The sequence below is a fragment of the Convolutriloba macropyga genome, chromosome 10, assembly GCF_964194025.1.
Source record: "Convolutriloba macropyga chromosome 10, txConMacr16.3, whole genome shotgun sequence".
Lineage (NCBI taxonomy): Eukaryota > Metazoa > Xenacoelomorpha > Acoela > Convolutidae > Convolutriloba > Convolutriloba macropyga.
This window is the reverse complement of record NC_134477.1, coordinates 58,064,952-58,080,862: the sequence shown is the minus strand read 5'-3', so window position 1 is coordinate 58,080,862 and position 15,911 is coordinate 58,064,952. Positions and strand designations below refer to the sequence as shown.

The 15,911-nt window shown below is 37.1% G+C and overlaps 1 protein-coding gene across 1 annotated transcript; it reads left to right on the top strand.

The window, feature by feature from the left end:
- The first annotated feature begins 7,379 nt into the window (after positions 1-7,379).
- LOC142348094 (uncharacterized) lies at positions 7,380-14,418 on the top strand. Its single transcript, XM_075399258.1, has 5 exons — positions 7,380-7,523; positions 8,042-8,822; positions 9,005-9,481; positions 10,590-10,810; positions 14,404-14,418. Exons 1-5 carry the CDS (start codon positions 7,380-7,382, stop codon positions 14,416-14,418), a joined length of 1,638 nt encoding a protein of 545 aa, XP_075255373.1.
- The last annotated feature ends 1,493 nt before the right edge of the window (positions 14,419-15,911 follow it).

Below are 15,911 nucleotides of genomic sequence, written 5' to 3'. Positions count from 1 at the left end.
GTCACAACGCCGGACTCCGTTTTGAGTTCGTTCTTTGCAATAGTTGGCCGTCTCTTCTGTCATTTCTCTCAATAACTTAGTTCGCCAAGCTCTTTTCTGAAAAAAAATAACAAAAATGTTATTAAACTTAAACCTACAATGCAAAGAACTTTTTTAATGTCTGCGCAAGAAACAGGAACTAGAATTGACTGTGCATGGTTCGGAAGAACCACTAAAATATCCGATACAAAAAAAGTAAAAAGAGATGTTAAATTGCCGCGCGTGAACAGAAAATTCTCGATCGGGAAATTATTATTGATGTTATTAATTATTCTCTATTTTATTATCAAATACAATTTTTTCACTCTACTTATGAAATAGAGTGCGCAGACAAGAAAGCAAAATTTAGCTCTCCCAATATTTTTCTCTGTTATGTGACCTTAACTCGACTTCTCAGAAAATAGAGAAGGGTATGGTAACAGAGATGGTAAAATGATCATATATTTATGAAAATAAGGTTCTCTTCAAAATGAAGTATCAGTTTCTCTGCTTAGATCTACGCTCTCAAATATCTCTCAGAAAAAATTTCAATGCAAAAAGTTTTTCGAGTGGCTTGGTGTTAATAAGCAGCAAGCGGTTTCAAAATTTCTGAAAATTTTAAGTTCTATGAACGTTTTGACAAACGACTTGTAATAAATTTGAGCTCAAGTTTTTGTTCCATGTCTTCAGTAGTGCTACAAGAAAAAATTTTAGCGCCGAGTTTGAATCTTTGACATAGCAGTTGAAGAAATTGAGATCAAGAGATCAGTTTTCAGATGATGAAAAAAGGGAAAAGTGTTTGTAAATAATATATTTTGTTTTTTTTGGCTGCTATTTTCGTTTTTCAATGTTTTTTTTTAAATTATGCCCCAATGTTGTTCTAATGTCGGAGACAAAAAGACTTCATTTGGGCAAATTCAATCAGCGAGTTTATAAAAAAGAGAAAGGACACCGTTAATTGCAACTAGTTTTTGGTATCTTCACAATCGGAATATCTAGTCTTTTCCTGATCCCGAAAAATATTTGCCTCATGAGCAAACACATTTTTGTAGTCTGAGATAGATAAGACATCTCCTGAAAACGCCAGAATACCTTAACAACTTGTTTCTATTTTTGTTAGATCATTATCAGTCTGTATTTAATGAACATGTAAAATGTATGATTCTTATAAATGTCAACAATGAAAAATGTGTTACCCTACAACTTTTCATTGCATGAAAAACTGGAAGTCATAGAACGTTTCTATTGTGATACAATTGCAATCATAAAATTTTTTTTGATATAGTTGAAATCATAGTATTTTTTTCTGGGAAAGTTGTAAACCTGACAATTTCGTACAATTTTTCGGTCTATGATATTAGAAATCAATAAGAGAAAATTTCTTAGAGAACAACTTTTAATTAAACGGGGTGCCGATCGAAAGCAAAATTTCAAAAAAAAAACGTTTTTTTTTCTACCAATTATTTGCAAGATGAACGAGAGAAAATGCTGAGTAACAGAAGAGCGATAAAAAGTAATTACAGCAGCAGCTATTTTACGGCTAAAAATGAGCTCAGAAAGCATTATTAAAATTTTATCAGTCTCATTATTTCTTGTACCAGTAACTGCGATATTTTTCAGTATTGTCGCTTGAAACGATCAACAATTTTTTTATATTAATAGAATTTTTTACTACTCCTTATCAAATTTTATTTGTAAACATAGGCTTGTGTAACTTGGGGCGAAATATAGATGAAACACTTTACGGAATTCTTATTAGTTCACAAATAACGGCATTTGATTATAGTGGATTCCATCAAAAATAATAACAGAAATCAAAAAGAAATTGAATCTAGAATAGCTGCCGAAGCCGTAAATTGTTTATATTATAATAGCAGGCCCTTTGTAACTAGGAGTGAATAGTGTACTGTGGGGATGGAAGTGGAAGGGTTTGGGTAAGGGGACCTGGATGGGACCCGCATAAGGAAAAGATCCCAATTTTCCTATATGGACTTCGTAAAGTTCGTTTTGAGAGCATAGTTATCGGATCTATCCCTCCCCCATCTTTTTGAGCATATAACTTGACGTTCCCGCTGCAGGGGCTATTTTTTACATCGTAATGTGCTAAATTGCAACACGCATATTTCAATTGGGGGGGGGGGGCATAAAAAGCACGGGGGTAAAGCAGAATAGATCTTATTTACCTTGTCTGTCAATTTGCCGTTGTGATACTCAATAGTCACAAAATTGAACTTTGTCAGCAAGCCATTCTTCATCAAGTCAAACAGCATCTCGACTTCGCAGGACTCGCAATCAACTTTTCCAATTATTTTTGGCTCTTCTTTAAGTTCACTTTCACGCTTGTTAGGAACCCGATTCAAAATATGCTTATGGAAAAAATCACTAAGGCGTATGGTTGCCACTGTAGCTGTCTGGCCTCCTTTTTTGACCTGTTTCCAATTTTTCCCAAAGATTGTTCCGAAAACATCTGTTGTGTTCTGATCCGGCATTGATCCCTGAGAAAAGGTCATTGTTCCTTTTTCGTCATAAATTGCGGTTTCTGTTGACATTTTCACATTCCAGCCGCATTTTTGGTACTGGGTCTCAATTTCCTTCAATTTCATTGCATGTCTGGGGTTTGGCTCAAACCCAGCGGCGCAAATGTATTTAGGATCAGCGGATAACTTTTCCAGACGATCTACTCCAAAATATTTATCAAAGTAACCGATGGACCTTGAGCCGGGGTATAATTGAGGCTCAAAAATTTTCCGGGTAGTAATACCCCAGTTGGCCCCCACATCCAAGAATATATGGAAACATCCATCAAACATTGATGCCTTCTGGTTTCCTGCTCTGCTCTCAGAATTGAACCTGATTATGTCTCGAATTTTTGAGTTTGATGATTTTAACGCCTGTTCAGCAATAATAGCAGCCAGATATGTGCTAATGATTAACATAACGGCAACTATTGTCAGTCTGAACCAACATCGTTGACATATGAGCCAAAATGTAGTATTTTTGTGGTTATTCATGCTCCAATAAAATGAAAAGTTTGAATGGAAATCAAATTGAATTATAATTGATCAGATGAGAAACAAAGAAGTTTAATTGAACAGCTTTTAATATTGAATTGATGTTGAATGAAGGTTTCAAATTGTACAATGTTTAACTCTCCTGCTATAATTGAGCTGACGAATCAAATATTCTCCTGAACTTTTTTGATAAATTTCTACGGAAAAACCTTTTCCATACGGAAACATCAAAAAGTGACGAAATAGTTTTTCTTTCAAAAATTTCTACAATCAACTGCAACTGTATAAAAAATTTTCTTCCATAAAAAAACAGCCCTATTAACTTTTTGTAAATGTTTTTGAACGTTTTCCGTAATGTTCTTTCTTGTACAAAAATTCTTTATTTTGTTCAAACAACACATCCGAAAAATATAATTTGCTGTTCCTGGTCAATATTTCTAAGAAGATGTTCAGATTAAAGGCTTGCCATCAAAATGTTATAAAACTGAGGTTTACAACTCATCAATACATAGTAGCAATCCTAGAAAAGTGGGAAAGACCATTTGGTTGATTTCATCCATCGTTTTCCACGAATTGAATCTTGAAACATGTAAAATTGGCTCAAAATGTGACTCATGGTTACTGTCACTGACATGACTTCTTTTGTCGAAAGCGAACGGAAGTGGTTTTCGACACGAGCCTCAGAACAAAAAATTACAATCATACAAAACACTCGCAATCAAAGGAAACTAATATATTTAATCTAAATCAAAATAACAAACAACATTTTTTATTAGCATATTCTAAAGATAACCCCCACCCAAATTAAGTTGTTTTTGATAACATATTTTGACGCCCAGCCATATCAGGCAACGAACTCAACCCCGAAAAAGCTAAGTATTGCTCTAAAAAATTGATTGAAATGAGAAACAATTGATCTGCACCATGTGATTTTTTGATGTTCCAGTATCCAAAGATCTCGAAATTTTACAAAAACAGTCCAAACGTAACAGCAAGAGGGTTCGCAAAACATCACAACAGACTCAAAGCAGATCCAAAAGACCGAAAGACAGTCTTTTAAAATTTATCATATTATTTACCCGCGCGCTCTGTTTTTGGTTTTGGGGTTTTACCCGCCCCAAATCCCCCCAGGTTGGTTGCCTTCCCAACCCCCCCGCGCTTTCTTTGCTTTCGGTTTTTGGGTTTTTACCCGCCTTAAATCCCTCCAGGTTCGTTGCCTTACCAACCCCCCGCGCTTTCTTTGCTTTCTATTTTTGGGGTTTAACCTGCCCCAAATCCCCCTGGTTGGTTGCCTTCCCAACCTCCCCGCGCTTTCTTTGCTTTCGGTTTTTGGGGTTTTACCCGCCCCATATTCCCCCAGGTTGGTTGCCTTCCCAACCCCCCGCGCTTTCTTTGCTTTCGGTTTTTGGGGTTTTACCCGCCAAAAATCCCCCCAGGTTGGTTGCCTTCCCAACCCCCCGCGCCTTCTCTGCTTTCGGTTTTTGGGGTTTCACCCTCCCCAAATCCCCCCAGGTTGGTTGCCTTCCCAACCCCCCGCGCTTTCTTTGCATCGGTTTTTGGGGTTTTACCCGCCCCAAATCCCCCCAGGTTGGTTGCCTTCCCAACCCCCCGCGCTTTCTTTGCTTTCGGTTTTTGGGGTTTTACCCGCCCCAAATCCCCCGAGGTTGGTTGCCTTCCCACCTCCCCCGCGCTTTCTTTGCTTTCGGTTTTGGGGTTTTACCCGCCCCAAATCTCCCCAAGTTGGCTGCCTTCCCAACCCCCCGCGCTTTCTTTGCTTTCGGTTTTTGGGGTTTTACCCAACCCAAACCCCCACAGGTTGGTTGCCTTCCCAACCCCACGCTCTTTCTTCGATTTCCAGTTTTGGGGTTTTATCCGCCCCAAACTCCCCGGTCTCTTTTCTTTCAGACCACTCACGCTATCTTTCCCTTTCTTCTACTACCGAGTTTGATTACTATCTCAACCTTTCTGCATTTCACTAATAGGTGTGGACCTATTGGTAATAGCTGTTACAGGTAGATAGCAAGTATCCAGCAACAAAGTTACCGGCATTTAGAACTTAGGTATAAGTAGGTACAAGTTGCAGCAGGTAGGTAGCAGGTATCAGGTAGGTAAAATTCGGGAGCTTGTAGGTAGTTAAGTTTGGTATAAGTTTGCAGGTAGGTAGCAAGTGTTAGTTAGTTGGATTATTAACAATCCTTAATTGAACTTGATTTGTATAAGTTTTAGCAGTTGGGTAGCAGGTAACAGGTTGGCATTTAACAGGTAGGTAACTGGTATATGTAGAAACACCCAGATAGCGCTGGTAAGTAGCCCTTAGAAAACATTTGTACCAGATAATTGTCAAGCAGTCAGGAATTTGAGAATAAATTTGGTGTTGCTTATCTGGTGTGAGTTACATAAACCAAAAACCAAAAACTTTTCTCCAGCAAGGTAAAGAAAACAGTCTACGTTATCTTCATGGTAGACACTCAGTCAACCGCTAACTCCGATAGCAACCAGAGAGAAACAACAATCTTCATCAGTGTTCTAGTGCTCCAACAGAGAGCCTCTCTGAAGAAAAACCAGAAACACTTCAAGAACAGAAGATAATTGAATTTTCCAAAATGATGATAACGGACGATATACATTTTCACCTTGAATACCTAAACTCCTCAATTGATGATTCAGAAGATGTTGACATATATACAGGAAACAGTCGAAGAGATAAAAGAGAAGCAGCGCAAACTTGAAACGGTAGTGTCTCAATTAATAATTCTGATTGATCCGTCAGAACAGAGCATTTATTCTCGCGAACATAGTCGCCTTAAGAAAGAAGTTATAAAGTGTATCGATAATTTCAAAAAATAAGTCAAAGGGAAGTCACAGATAAATACTGGAGAGGACATCAGCCTCGGTGTTGGTGTCACCAAAAGACCAAATTGTCCGCCTGACAGCTCTAATTTTCAATTTACTAACCCCGTTCAACCTCGTCTTGATATCAGCAATCAGGAGCAATATGCAGTCAGTTCATCAGCGCCCGCTGTGAACAACAATTTCAGTTTATCTGCACCCAGCAGCGTACTATTTGATTCTAACGCCGCTCCATCGTCATTGCTTAACGCACATTCCTTCAATTGGCCCACTCTTCAGAGTATTTTCCCTGAAACATATCGCAACGCAAAAAACAATAACTTCGATCATCGAGGACTTCTAAACGCGGATAGCTCAAGCCAATGTTCAACCAGCTCAATGTCAGTATGCTTCTAAAAATCTGTCCCGAAACTGCACGCGGAAACGTTCAACGGTGATCCAATGAAGTGGATAAAATGGTATAGCTTTTTCAAAGCAACTATCGACCAATCACCCATGTCGTCGGCTGAAAAATTGATCCATTTGCAACAACTGCTCACAGGAGAAGCTAAAGCACTAGCTGATGGCTACGGTTGCAACGGTGATTTATACGCAGCAGCTCTATCAAGACTGCAAGAACATTTTGGCAATTCAAAGAGGATTGTCAATGCTTTTCTGGACAATTTATCGAACTTTAGAAATCCAAACTTATCAAATCCGGAAAGTTATACACAGTACTTCTCATTTCTTCTAACGTTTGTCGACACCTTTAAACAACTCGGTTTTATTCATGATCTTCACTCCACAATCAACATGAACATAGCTTTAACAAAATTACCAAATCCAGTCAGACTCGAATGGAACCGTTCCCTCGTAGAAAAAACCATGACACAGCCATCCTTAAACGCGCTTGCTGAGTGGCTCCTGAACTATGCAAAAGCATGCCGAGATTTACCAACAAACTCAAACCTCCCATCTTCTCAAACATTGGTGTTCATAAAATGGCTTAGAAAACGTCGCACTCTACTAGAATTAATGAAAATCCGAATTCAAAGCATCAATTGCTGAGTAACAGGGAACAAGGGCAATTTCAGTCTAAGACGAAAGAAAGCGTTAGTTGTCCTAACAATGACAATTGCCAATACCTCTACAAATGCATACATTTCCAAGTACTGAGTCCCCCAAAACGGAAAGATCATGTAATGAAGCAAAAGCTTTGTTTCAATTGTTTTGGACATCATCATGTAGCTCAATGCAATTCAAAAAAACGTCTGCCCCTCAAAAGGCTGCGGCAAAAGACATAACACACTTCTGGACGATAGTTTTATGAACAAAAGAAACTCAAAGTTTAAACCAGTGTAATTTGTTGGAACAGGCCAGGTGGCTTTTGTGGCAGTTCAATTGATAAATGGAAACCAATCTATGAAAACATACGCATACCTAGACAACGGTAGCTGTCAAAGTCTACTTCTGAAACCAACAGCAAAAGAACTTGGTCTTAACCTCAAAAAAACAGGTAAAATGCCTATAAGTGGGTATCACACGACTAAGGAAATTGATTGCTCCAAAGTCTGCTTTGACATAAAGCCAATAGATAGCTCAGTCGAACCTGTCAGACTTAATGATGTTATGGCAGTACCAGATTTGAACATGTCCGCAGTGAATGTAGCTCAACTAAACACTTTGTGCAATAATTATGATCGTCTCAGTCATATAAATTTTCCTGAAATTGAACGGAACAGTGTCTCAATTATTATAGGCATTGACAATTTAGACTTGATTCACTATAAACAATTTATAGAAGGTCCAAAAAATGCCCCATGGAGCGTTGAAACTCCAATAGGCTGGACGTGCACCGGTAAAACGAATTTAGTTTTCAATGAGTCTACACATGTACAGTATACTCAGGTGCTAAATTGCCCTAATATGGACGACTATCTTTGCAAATTGGTCCAAGATTGGATGAAAGTGGAAAACTTGGGCATTGCATCGCCCTGAAAAGCTTTGTCGGAAAACGATAAAAGAGCGATTGAAATTTAGAGTCCACAACCTAACTTTTTGACGGTCATTATCAAATAGGTCGCCTCTAGAAGCAAGGTGCATTTCTTCCGAACAACAGATGGTTAGCGTTAAAACAAATTGAACAATTAGAACAAAAGCTTTCAAAAAATCCGATACTAAAGGAAAAGTACCAGGCTACTCTGGACGAAGACTTGGAAAAAGGATACGCTGTTAAAGTGCATGATAACGAATCTCTAACAGATAATGTCTCCTTTTTGCCTCATCACCCAGTGAACAATGAAAATAAACCTGGTAAGGTTCGTAGAGTTGCAAATGCCTCCAGCATTTTCCAGGGTCAGTCCCTCAACTCTAATTTACTGAAAGGACCAGATTTGCTCAGCAACTTAACTGGTGTCATTATGAGGTTTCGTGAGAATCGAATTGCCCTGTGCGCAGTCATAGAACAAATGTTCATGCAAGTGAAAGTCGACCCTAAAGACCGACCCTACTTACGCTTCCTCTGGAACAACAGTGGACACATAGAGACTTACGAATACACAGGTCATGTTTTTGGGGCAACAGATTCACCTTGCATAGCATCTTACGCGCTCAGAAGATCTGCTCAGGACAATGCAAAAACATATCCAAGTGTTCAAAAGGTTATAGAGCGGAACGTTTACATGGATGAATTGTTTGTTGCCCTATCAAGTCCAAATGAAGCTACAATTGATGTCCATGACACTCGCAAGGTTCTTGCAACTGGTGGCTTCAATCTGACAAAGTGGAATTCAAATAGTCATCAAGTTCTTGACCAGCTGAATCCGGATATCCGACTCAATCCAGAAACATCCGCACCACAAAGTCAAAAGGTTCTTGTTTTGCCCTGGTTTCCAGAAGCAGATACATTTGTTATAGAGCGGATATTGTTCCATAAGATCAAACTCGATGAAAAAACGAGTCAGCGTAAACTACTTCGTTTTGTTGCTTCCCTCTTTGATCCCTTAGGAATTATTGCCCCCTTTGCAATAAGATTCCGCAAAGTTCTCCAAGCAGCATGGAACCACGATCCAAAATGGGACAAGCCATTACAGCTCGATGAGAATTCTGATTTCGAGAATCTGAAAAAAGAACTTTCGTCTTTTCAGGATCCACATCTTCCTCGCAAATTGTTAAACGAGATACCGATTCATTGATTGAACTACACACGTCCACAAATGCATCCGAGTTAGCATTATCAGCTGTCAGTTATCTAAGAATTGAACAAATTGACGAATCGGTCTCAGTCGCATTTGTGATCGGTAAAGCAAGAGTTGCGCCAATAAAACGGATGACGATTCCTAATTTGGAGCTACAGGCTGCGGTATATGGTGCTCAACTAGCTCAATTTGTCAGAGATGAGATGGATATTGAAATCCATAAACAAGTTTTTTGGTCTGATAGCACGACCGTTTTGTACTGGCTACGGACTCCTGAGATTCGTCATCGGATCTTCACTGCTAAGAGACTAGCCAAAAATTTAGACGTTTCCTCTGCGCAAGATTGGTTCTACATTTCGTCTACCAGAAATCTCGCTGACGATGGTACCCAAGGATACAACGTTCACCAGATGAATGTCAACGCACGTTGGCTATTAGGCTCATCCTTTTTTTCTCAAAATAAAAACACGTGGCCGAAACAAGATTTACTTTCTGCTCAACATGTTAAAATTATAATGGCAGATCCAATATAAGAACTGAAATGCCAAATTGACATATCGCGTTTCAGCAACTGGAATCGTTTACTTAGAGTTGCAGCGCTTTTCTTCTTGTTTGCAGATAAATGCAGAAAAAAGGAATCCATTTTGTCACTAGCACACTATACAAAAGCGTACAATATCTTGATAAAAAGTGCCCGGCATCAAGATTTTAAATCGGAAATTTCGAACTTAAGAAAAAGTATTGCAGTATCATCTACCAGTAGAATTGTTTCATTATCACCATTCGTCGATCATAACCAGCACTTGCGTGCTCGAGGACGGTTGTCTAAATCATTGAGATTAGAAACTGCGTGCTTCCCGTTGATCCTAGATGGAAATAATCAGAGTGTTAGACTTATGGTAAAACTTTTTCACCAACAAACATGCATTGTGGCACAGAACAAACTAGAAGTTTATTAATGGAACTCTATTGGATTCTTAGGTGCAGGGCGGTAGTCAAACAAACAGTTAGACAATGCATTTCATGCAGACGTATGATCCAAGAAGTAGCTGCCCCCCAAATGGCTGACCTCCCAGAGTTCAGATTACCAAGAGAAAATCATCAAGTTTTTCAAACCACAGGCTTAGACTTCGTCGGACCCTTTCTAGTTAAAGAACATGGAAGAAACAGACCTAGATACATACTCCTCTTCACGTGCTTAGTAGTACGCGCTGTCCATCTAGAAGTTGCTGTCGACTTGACAACAGATTCAACAATCAATTGCATCCGTCGCTTTATAAGCCGTAGAGGAAAACCAAAAAGGTTCTTTTCTGATTGTGGAAAATCGTTTGTTGGATCAAATAACTCTTTGCAATCCAGTATTGCAAGCCTTTGAAATTCCCATGATTTTGCAAGTCATTTGCATCTGATGCAGGTTGAAACTGAGTGGGTGTTTAACCCTCCCGCGGCTCCACGCTTCGGTGGAAGTTGGGAACGCCTAGTGCAGATATCAAGTTATCTCTGTACAAAGTAATTGGGTCAAGAACCCTTTCAGATGATATTTTGTGGACACTGGTATGTGAGATTGAATCCAAAATGAAATCTAGACCTCTAACTAATGTCCCGAGTGAAATTAACGATCCTCTGCCTCCCACCCTAACAGTTCGTGGAAATCTGCTCAAGAACTGGCCTCGCATTTTTGGAATAGATGTCTTCGCGAATACATCCCTAATCAACAGACAAGGTCGAAGTGGAACAAAACTTCTGAAACCTCAGGTAAATGATTTGGTTTGGCTACTTGAAGACTTCTTGCCACGAGGTCTCTGGCCTCTTGCAAAAGTTATTGAAATTTACCCCTGTTCAGATGGTGTAGTACGCTCTGAGAAACTGAACACTCCACATGGTGAGAAAGTAAGACCTGTCATAAAGCTAAGCAAAGTCTTAATGAACAAATGATTTATTTTGTGTTCTCGTTCTCACGAGCAAATGTTTTCTATAGTTTTCAATAGGAAAAGGTATAGAATTGTAAGTCAAGTCGTCTCCAAAAGTTGATGCAACAGGTATCATTATTGCAAAGTTTCACATCAAATGTCTAAGTTTTGCGATCAATAGTCAAGCATTGCATGCCAAACTATTTTTGGGATATTCTTTTGCTCAATTTCGTTTTCCCCCTTTCAGTCGCTCAAACTTTTAGGTCCTCCTAAACTTCCTTTTTCGATTTTTATATTTGCGATCGATTATCTTATCTTATCTTGCTGATTTTACACCGATATCATACAGTACAGCAACAATTCGTGATCTTACAATTGGGGCCGAGGATGTCACTGACATGACTTCTTTTGTCGAAAACGAACAGAAGTGATTTTCGACACGAGCCTCAGAACAAAAAATTACAATCATACAAAACACTCGCAATCAAAAAAAACTAATATATTTATTCTAAATCAAAATAACAAACAACATTTTTTATTAGAACATTCGAACGATAACCCCCACCTACATTAAGTTGTTTTTGATAACAGTTACAAATGAATTCGTTTGGATATTTCTCCAAATTTTGTCACCAAATTCCTCAGATTGACCCATCAGGCGTTTAAAATCGATGAAATTTGTCCGCCGCTTTTCACAGTTCCAGAGTATGCAGTATTCAATTTGTCCCTTAGAAACGCAAACAATAAAGCAGTAAAAGTACGCTTATAAAGCTACCAATCCGTTCAGATCAACGCTCTGAAAACAACAATGCGAGCCGATAGTGCAGGATAATTCAAACTACAGAGAGAATAATTTTACGAACTGCATTACAATTTTGATTATATAATAAAAATTTATCTTAAAGAATAACCAAAAGCAATATATTAAACGAAAAATTTTTATTTTGTAGGTTAAAGTTTTAATTCCAAAATTTCCCTCTTTATGAAAATTGACCAGTAATTGTTTTTTTTTTTGGAAAATGTGAGCAGTAACTATTACTTTTTGAAAACTTTATGTTGTTAATAGAAGCTTTAAAAAGTAACATAGGGAAATGGAAGGTCAAACAAACAGTTTGTTTTTGTAAATTATAGTAAAAAAAAGGTAATTTGGTTTAATTGTAGAATTTCTCGCAGCTCATATAAAAACAATTGTTTCATTATCCGGAGTTCAAATAACGTAGTCTTTAGAACAATGGAATTTATATTTTGTTTCATTCACTGGTATAATAAATACAATCTATTATATAAGAAAATATAGTCTTCTAAAATTACCGTCGAAAAAGTCGATCAATCTTTTTTCCTCAAAAACACCCTTCCGGACTACTGCTCCCATTAATTTGTAAATCTGAGAGGCAAAAGCTCAATATGCATTTTTTTCCAAAACTTTACAATTTCACAACGTAGTAGCGCCCGTACCAAATGTAATTTGAAGTACATTAACCCAAACTTCATAAAAAGGCTTTTTTGGGAAAATTTTGAAAATTTGGGTCACCATTATCCACATTTTGTGTTTTGTGGAAAACTGGAGTTGAAAACCTTGGAATATAGTTACAAAATCTGTCACTATAAACCACAATTAACAATGTGGGCATGTTTTGAAGCATATCGTACCTTTAGAATGCGAGGTCTCCGGGGCAAATTTTGCTACCAAATTCCACAAAATGGCCAAAATGGCCATTTTGTTGAATTTGGTGACAAAAAATTCGAAGTGATCTCCGAAGATTTCCTCGTATTCATATATCTCATTTAGGGCCAACTTTTTATGTTTTAAGATACTTTTTGTGGAAAACGATGGGTCAAAAGGGTCGAATTGTTCGTGTCAGTTTAGTTGGGGCGCTAGTATGTAATGTTAATTATTCGGTTCTTGTAATCTGCCTGAAGGATGACACAATAATCGAATATTTTTTGTCGTCATAAGCTATGCAAATTGAGAAGATGGTTAATTAACACAACACGTATAACGCAACCAGTCATTTTTTTTGAAAAATTTGTCTGGACAAATTTAATAACGGAAGTTCAATTCGAGTTTTTATTTTTTTAAACCTTGAAGTCAAAGTGAATAAAATGATGAAATAGATTTTTATATTGTCATTTTTTAAGGTGTTTGGGAAATTCAACACGATTAAGATGTTTGTGAAATTAAACACAAAACGAAAACCCAAATTATATACGTGTGAATTCACGTTATTCGAAGTTTTATTCACGAGACCACCAAAAACCAAACCTTACTGCAATTTGTGATTATAAAAAATCAATGCAAAGTCCTAAAAAGTTAATCCTGACATTGCAGATTTAAATACCCGTACCTTCCATTCAGTCGGCATCAGAACTGAATCAGAACACTTTCAGAACAATATCAACTTTCAGTACTGAATCAGAACGTTTTCAGAACAGTTTCTGTATTGATTCTGAAACCTCTCTGAATCAGAGCAAAATTCAGAATCTATGTCCTCTGAATTTCTCTGAATCAGAAGAAAATTCAGAGTGCATTTCTCAATTAGTTCTGAATCAGAAGGAAATTCAGAATACTTTTTTGAATTAGCTCTGCATCAAAATGATAATCAGAAACTTTTCACAACACTGCAGGAAAGTACAAAAAAGCTTGTCATCGGTTATTTAACCGCTATTCAAAGCTTTTTGAAAAAGTTTTTTATGGAAACATATTAAAACTCAGAACACTTCTGATTGTTAGAACCAATTTAAATGCAGCTGTACGGAAGCTTTGAGCTGTGAGTCTGCAACAATTTGGTCAGATAACATTTTTTTGAAAAAAAGTTGTCTACATTTAACGAATTTGCTTTTTCTCTATAATCATTTTTAAAAATAGGTTGTATTGGTATTGTGAAAAATGCATTTTCCCGTTATTTTTTAGTTTAAAACAAGATTTTTGGGCTATGAGAACTGTGAATCTGCTAAACATCTGGTCAGAATTTGTTTATTTGAGAAAAAGTTGTCAATTTTTAAAGAAGTTGCAATTTTCTCTATAATCAGTTTTAAAATTAGGTCTTATTGGTACTGTGAAATACTGCAGTTTTCCGGATTTTTTGGTTTACAACTAGTTGTATAGGTTATGTGAACTGTGAATCTGCAAAAGAATTGGCCAGAATACGTTTATTTGAAATAAGTTGTCATTATTTAAAGAAGTTGCAATTTTCTCTATAATTATAATCAGTTTTAAAATAGGTTTTATTGGTACTGTGAAGTATTGCAGTTTTCAGGCATTTTTGGTTTAGAACTAGTTGTATAGGTAATGTGAGCTGTGAATCTGTAAAATAAATAAACAGAATACGCTTATTTGAAAAAAAGTTGTTGTTATTTAAAGAAGTTGCAATTTTCTCTATAATTTTAATCAGTTTTAAAATAGGTTTCATTGTTATTGTGAAATGTTACTTATTTCAGGCATTTTTGGTTTAGAACTAGATGTATGGGCTATTTCAGATATTCTTTTGAGCTATATGATGTTTTTACCTAGTTTTGTTATGTTTTGATGTTTAAATTTGTCTTGTTTTTGTTTTGGAAAATTTACAAGCTTTGTTTTTTTCGCTTTGTTCGCCAATCACCGCTTTGTTCTATACAGGTTTTTCTATAGTTATTTTCAGTAACCCCGCCACTGCCGGTCCCCAGCCTGAATGAAAAAGGAGGAGAGTTTAAACCACACCGAACATTCTGGAAAATCTCAAAAAGGCAGTTTTATCTTGACATGAGAAAATTTCCGACAACCTATTATGTAAATTTCCTCAATTTCTACAGGTATTGTATGAATTTGTAGTTTATTTAAAATTATACCCAGAAACTTACTGAACATGTTGTGTCACGTTGTTTCACGTCAGTATCGGTGATTTGGGGCATCGCTTGTAGCCCAAGAAATGAGGTATAGATATGTATTTTTCTAATATCTTCTAAAATACTCGACCAAAATGGACGGTCAAGTTCGCATTTTGTTGTCAATGAACTGCTTTTGTTTGTCTCGTTACATGGTCTCTGTAACCATGAGGGTAAAAAAGTTAGATTTTGTCAAATTTGCAAAAAGTCGATAATTTAGACCATCTTGGCGGACTCAACAACCGGTACCCCAAAATAGCCAAGGAACCCGACATATATAGGTTCCTTAGGTTCCTCAGATAGTGGGGAGTATACGCGTATTCATTTTCAATATGATTTTACGAAGTTGAATGGGTCAATTTTTGCTCTGTGTGCGCCGAAACTCGATTTTGGGCCATTCTCGGCTGTTTCGGCGGTGACGTAGAATTGGAATTTTTGGTGTCAACTCTATAAACTATAGTGGTTAGATTGCCCAGTTAATGGGGAGTATCACTAAATACAAAGTTTACCATTGTTTCACGCGTTTCGATGGTGTAATTGAAGGACCATCCGAATTCGTTCAACAACTCCAAAACTAAATTTTTTATTTTCTATGCCGAGAAAAGTATATCAAAGCAGTCTGAACCACAACAGGCTAAAACGGAAACTATGTTCAAACGATTAAAAAACTGAGCTCTTAGACCACTGAGAAGTGACTTTTCTGGGCAATTAAGTACAAGTAGGAGGGCATTATAATTTACTCTAGTCAGCAAAACTTTTCGAAACAGAAATTTTTTTTGTGAAAAATTATGCAATTCAGATACGACACAATTTCAGGTTGTGTTAATTAGAGGTACCTTTTCATCTGCCCGGAGTTAATAAAGAGCTTGGGGTGCTCCTTGATAAATCTAGAGATTTGAAAAAAATCTGAAGCAGAAAAAATCTGAACAATGAAACAATTCTGTTTAGATTACTTGAACCAAACTTTTTAAAAAAAAATCACTAGAAGTATGCACCTCAACTGTTGGCGTTGGCTTTTAGAGCTTCCGACCTTTACTTGTATTATTGTATCATTATTCGTTTGATTACTGTTTCAAGTTGTTTTT